Source organism: Protobothrops mucrosquamatus, unplaced genomic scaffold, assembly GCF_001527695.2.
Source record: "Protobothrops mucrosquamatus isolate PMUCROS unplaced genomic scaffold, P.Mucros_1.0 scaffold323, whole genome shotgun sequence".
NCBI lineage: Eukaryota > Metazoa > Chordata > Lepidosauria > Squamata > Viperidae > Protobothrops > Protobothrops mucrosquamatus.
Genome location: NW_015386662.1, coordinates 28,379 through 34,643, shown reverse-complemented (window position 1 = coordinate 34,643; position 6,265 = coordinate 28,379). Strand labels below are relative to the sequence as shown.

At 35.9% G+C, this 6,265-nt stretch overlaps 1 protein-coding gene across 1 annotated transcript in view; it reads right to left on the bottom strand.

Moving 5' to 3' along the window:
- Positions 1–6,265, bottom strand: part of ITGA1 (integrin subunit alpha 1) — a gene marked incomplete at its 5' end in the record, with an annotated part of 43,457 nt that overhangs the window by 10,589 nt on the left and 26,603 nt on the right. Inside the window, 3 exons of the mRNA XM_015815179.1 lie at positions 546–648; positions 1,798–1,887; positions 3,094–3,170. Coding sequence (XP_015670665.1) covers positions 546–648; positions 1,798–1,887; positions 3,094–3,170 — 270 coding nt within the window. The remainder of the gene's footprint in view (positions 1–545; positions 649–1,797; positions 1,888–3,093; positions 3,171–6,265) is intronic.

Sequence of the window (6,265 nt, the reverse complement as noted above, 5' to 3'; positions counted from 1 at the left end):
CTCTAAGGTATAGAAAATAAATGATCTATGGTATATTTCCAGTGGCCATGTTATACCGCACTGACACAATGACTTGTTCTGGTTTGTTATAAATATGTTTAAATCTCTTACTAATTCCTTCCCAATATGGGTTCATGGGAAAAGATGAAGCAGGAAGAATAAGTGTCCATAACTGGCAAATGTTTATAGTTGACTGGAAAGCTTCCAGATTTGAATGCATGAATTCTAACTGTACCAAATCACTGTCACTGACCTCCTGTCAGAAATGTGAATTCATTTTGCCCTTCTATCGCAATGCCCACCCACCCAAATCTGTCCTGAAAGTCTGGGTATCCTTTGCAGTAGATTTTTGGAGGCGTGCAGGGGAAAATACAGGATAGGAAAAATTTGTCAGGTGACCAGAAGCTCCATTTGCAAAAAGTTCTGTCAGGTTCATAGAAATTATTACAAACTGGCATAATAAAAATTCACCTGATTAAAAAAATACAGCACATAAATGTTAATTTTCAAAGTCCACAACCAGAAAAAGTGGCATTGTCTCTTACCAAGTAGTATATATTAATTTCTTCTCCAATTCTGTCAGTAGAATTAATTACTGCAGGTATTGTATCATTTGCAGCAATGATGATGTGATATGATCTAGATTCTCTTAAAAAGAAATAAAATAATGTTCAGTGATTTAGAATCACAAAGACGTCACATGTCTTATTTCAGTTTTCTATACAAAATGAAATGAAGCAATATAATAGTGTTATTCTTGTTCAAGAAAATATGAATTTAATAAACCTGAGATTTGTTTTCTGAATAATGCTTAATTTTTCCCATTCAATTTATACAGTATGAAATTGTTAATCCAGTTTAAACCAACTAGTGAAACACAATAATCTAATTCCATTCTTTGTAAATAGCAGTTTTTCCCCAGATTAATAAAAGATAAAACATTGATTAATTGAATATGTTTTCAGCAATGGAACAAGCCAGATAATACAATATGCAATTTTTGTCATATACAACAGGGGTCCCCAACCCCCCGGTCCATGGACCAGTACTGGGCCACGGCATGCCAGCAACCGGTCTGCACAAACAAGCAAAGCTCCATCCGCGAGATGCAGGAAGCACACAAAACCACGCACTCTCTGGTCCACGGAAAAACCTCTTTCCATGGAACCGGTCCCTGGTGCCCAAAAATGTTGGGGACCTCTGATATACAAGATGTGGAACAGTTTGATTGCTCTATTGACTTAAAATTGGTTGCAGCAGTTTGGTTGCTCCATTTACTTATGATTGGTTAATCATTATAACATATGTAGGGTGTTTTATGGTCTGGTCATTAAGATACTGCAGTGATAAGACTGCAGTGAAGATACTTCTTTCTTCTTTTCTGTGAAAGAATCTGAAAAATGACAATACTGTATTTCAAGATCTTTCACAGAGTAAAAACAAAAGCCAACTTTAGCACCATGCTTTGGACGTGAAATATCAGAAACAATAGAGTTTGTGTGTGTGTGTGTGTGTGTGTTTGTGTTCGCGTGTTACATTAAAGGATTCCATATAAAATCAGGATTGGGAATAAAAAAGTATGTGCACTACCAGAATGGTACCATGGCAGAGGTTCAGCAACAGTCAGAATCAAGAGCCATTAGTAAACCATGGTCAAGAGAACTAAGGAGCAAATTAGGAAACGATGCTACCACATGACTCTCTTGTTTTGGGGAAGAGGAGATTTTCTACCAACAGAACAGAACTCCCCCCCCCCCTGGATGATCAGTATAAAAAACAATTAAAATCTAGTTATACCTTTTAAATATTAATCCACTTTCATATTTTACTGGAATTGATATAGTTCCTCTGTTATCTCCAAGAGTCTCATCAAGTTCATCGCTATCACTAAAACAAAACATATTTTAAAAGTTGCTTTAGACCACAATCTATTTTAATTGATAAGCTATTATAATCAAAACACCCACCCATGTTTTGCCTTATTGTTATGCTATAAAATTATTTCATTTTTATTTGTAAAGAAAAGAACACCTGAAAAGAAAAGAAAAATGTGTAACTTAGAGTCAGCTTAATTGCTGAGAGGGAAGCCCAGGTTTAAAATAGCCAATTAAGTATGGAATCCAAAAGAAATGTTTTTTGGTGCAACAATTAATTAATACCTATGCTGATTTATCATGATTTGTAGATGTAATCAGCTACCGTTGTGAATTCAGACAAGTAATGACCAATGAAATTTAAGGGTAACTTAAGAATGTCAGCAGCCAATCAAATCATAGGGTCACTGCAAGATACTGGTAACAATAAAAGATTAATTCATATAAAGAAGCAAGGAAATGTTTTCTGATGTTAGAGGAAAAGCAATAGCACTTAGACTTATACTGTCTCCATAGTGCTTTACAGCACTCTGAGCAGTTTACAATGTCAGCATATTGCCCCCAGCAATCTAGGTCCTCATTTTACTAACCTCGGAAGGATGGAAAGCTGAGTCAACCTTGAGCTGGTCAGGATCAGACTCCTGGCTGTGGGCAGAGTTAGCCTGCAATATTTCATTCTAACCATTGCACCACTCCCGACATGCTGTCAGGATTTTTCCCCCTAATTCAAGACCTTTAAACTTTTATTTCACTATAAATGGACATAATATTCTATCCTTTGAATTTCTTTAGCAGATAGTAACCTTTTTTCCCCTTTTATATTTTCTTTCTTTCTTTATTAAGTTTTCTTAATTCTATCCAAAGCTGAAAACCACATAAGAACATTGAATCTTCCACTAAAGTAGTAGAATATTTGCCATTGGTTAAACTTTGATTAGTTTCAAATTTACCCTTTATTAATCCCTTTTAACCATTCATATTACCATTGCTTTATGTATTATTTTACTATATTGCCATTAATTCTCTTATTACATTTTAATCATTTAATCATTTTTATATATCACCATTTAGCCTTTTATTCCAATAAATTATAGACTAATTTTTCTTTTGTGCAATCTTGATTCAGTGGAAACCTTCCATAAATTCACTGGAGGAACCCAAAATAAAGACAGTGGACCTTGATTCAATTTAAAGTTGTGTAGATATTACTGGAACCAACCTTGTAACAGAAAAGTGAATTATAGTATTTTCCAGGAGGTGAGACACATTGAACTGGAATGCTATTTCAAAGAAAATCTAAATAAAAAGAAAGTGCATAAAACGTCAGTGTTTATAATTAAATTAAATAAAACTGCAATTATATTTTCAATAAAAATTGAATACAAAACACCATTACATTTCCCTTAGTAAAAGAAATGTTTTATTTTTATCTATACTGAGCAATAAAATGAAGAGGTGTCAACCATCTGACTAGCAAGCTCAAATTCAAGGAATCTTCAAAGCTTTGAAATACCATAAAAGATAAAATTTTATTGAGTACACATCTCAGAACTGAAGTAGTAAAACCAGTTCTGATTTTCCCATGCGAAAATCTGCCTAGTTAACAATAGCTTCCCTTAACCCCCACCCACCCTGTGTTCACGTTACCCAATCATATGTCTTTGGTTTATTATGAGAACAGTCACCTCTCCATCAGACACCTGGGCTAGTGACCTTGGAATTCTTATAGGTTCTCACGGTCTGTGGACAGCTTCTTAGAATCCTGTTTCCTCCCAATGCTTTCTATCCCCTCTCCTGTGTTTCTATGGCAAGTTGAGTAGTGATAGAAGTTATCAGGCATCTTAGCAATTCAACCTTGACTAGATGATGTAAAGTCTGGAGTGTGTGTGTAGACACACACACGTTATGAAGTTCTCATACACATTTGGACTAATGATTCTATGGAAATACAGATATATTTATATAAAGTCTGTGCATATGAAAAAGAAAGGCAAAATAATCCCAGTGCTACAATTCATTTGAAATTTCTGTTTTAATTTAGAAATATTACATGCAGGTATGAACACGGACTCAACATTTGAAAATTGTTGCTTAAAATATTTTTATAGTGCCCGTCACATAGACTACTTCCAACATATTATTACTGTTCATAGGTGGGCTATTAAGACTAAACTCTTTTTTGAATATTCCCCTGAAATGGTAGAGACACATCTCCTTTATAAATAACACAGGCACCGAAAGAAGGAAATGTGCATGGATTAGAGGGTATCCCTGAAACTTGAGCAGAGAGATGTGAGATCTGAAGGAAATATTTTAAAAAATAAGGAGACAACTTTAACAGAAATATGCAAGAACTGTTACCTAGGCAAAGGATACAATACAAACAAGCTTGCAAGGTTCTATTACTATAGCCAATCTCCACAAAAAGCAATTTTAGCCTTCCTATGGGCTTGATTTCTTGGTCTGGTCTACCTAATGGCCAATCTTGCAAGTCTGATAATGTTGTAGTCCCTCCCTTTCACTAAATAAGGTTGGCATCTGCCTGAGTCACTTCCAAATGTTAGATTATTACTGTTGATTTAAAAAATGTTTCACTCCCCTTTTGCCAGCTCTTGCATATTTCTGACAAGCTTATGTCTCTTCCTGTCTACACATACAGAGTTAATTTTCTTCTGTTGCTTTAACACCAAGCAAACCAATTGTTTCGCTGTTCTATTCCACTGGGTTTCACTAGCAGGTTTTTAGCTTTCTTTAGAGGGTTTATATTGCATTAAACAGAAGGACAGCTTTGTATAAATATATTTCATGAACAATGCAGCAAAAAGCTGCAAGTAGTAAAGGTATTTTGCTTATAAGGCAGTGGAGAAGATATTGTGGGAAAGTTTATTTTTAGCCAAGTTCCTGTTGAGACAACTGAGCCAGATGACAGAATATGACAATCTGGTAAAAAGAACATAATTCCACATAAATTATTTTTATAAAGTCTCAGTCATACAGAAAGACTAAGAAGAATGGCTGGATGATACCAGAACAGCTGTTCTGTCTTCACTGGTCAATGTGAGTGAAGGTAAGAAGTATATTTTAACATGAAGCATCTTTCATCCCACCAACCTAAAATGTTACAGCTGTTTTTGGCCTTGCTTTGCCTAAAGCAGGGGTGTCAAACTGCTGGCCCACGGGCCGGATGTGTCATGGTGAAACCACGCCTACACCATTGCTGGCAATGGAAAAAAAGTCACGATATGTCACGACATGTCAAAGTTTGATACCTCTGGCCTAAAGCATAACTAGTGGAATTCTGACTCATTCATTTGGTGGCATCCAATCAAAAAGGATGTCTGTTCCAGAGCATCAGGGCATTTCTAGAGTGGTCCTTGGTGGTCTCTGAGCTTGTTTGTTTTCTTGCAAACGTTTCATTATCCAAATTAGGTAACATCATCAGTGCTAGTCATGATGTTACCCAGTTTGGATAATGAAATGTCTGCAAGAAAACAAGCAAGCTCAGAGACCACCAAGGATCCCTATTGTTCTTTATCATCTCTAGAGTATTTGAAGCAGGTGGTATAAAATTGAAATAAGTATTATGCACATATAAATAAAGTACTAGGGTTTTTCTTATCCTGGAAATATGGGTAAGGAAGGCTTACATTTAATATTTGTATGAGTATAATTAATATGCAATTTTTAAAAAGTGTAGCTAGCAGTGAGAGTAGGGAGGACTGGGGCTGAATGAGATGGAGAAGGGAAGATTCATTATTTTCTTTGGAAAAGAGGAAGTTCTCTCTCTAATAATAATAATAATAATAATAATAATAATAATGATGATGATGATGATGATGATGATGATGATGATGATGATGATGATGATGTTGGAAGGGACCTTGGAGGTCTTCTAGTCCAACCCCCTGCTCAGGCAGGAAACCCTATACCAATTCAGAAAAATGGTTGTCCAGTCTCTTCTTTAAAAAAATCCAGTGTTGGAGCATTCACATCTTCTGGAGGCAGGTTGTTCCACTGATTAATTGTTCTAACTATCAGGAAATTTCTCCTTAGTTCTAGGTTGCTTCTCTCTTTGATTAGTTTCCACCCGTTGCTTTTTGTCCTGCCTCCAGGGGCTTTGGAGAATAGCTTGATTCCCTCTTCTTAGTGGCAACCCCTGAAATATTGGAACACTGCTATCATGTCACCCCTAGTCCTTCTCTTCATTAAACTAGACATACCCAATTCCAGCAGCCGTTCCTTATATGCTTTAGCCTCCAGTCCCCTAATCATCTTTGTTGCTCTTCTCTGTACTCTTTCTAAAGTCTCAACATCTTTTTTACATCGCGGTGACCAAAACTGGATGCAGTATTCCAAGTGTGGCCTTACCAAGGCATTGTAAAGTGGTATTA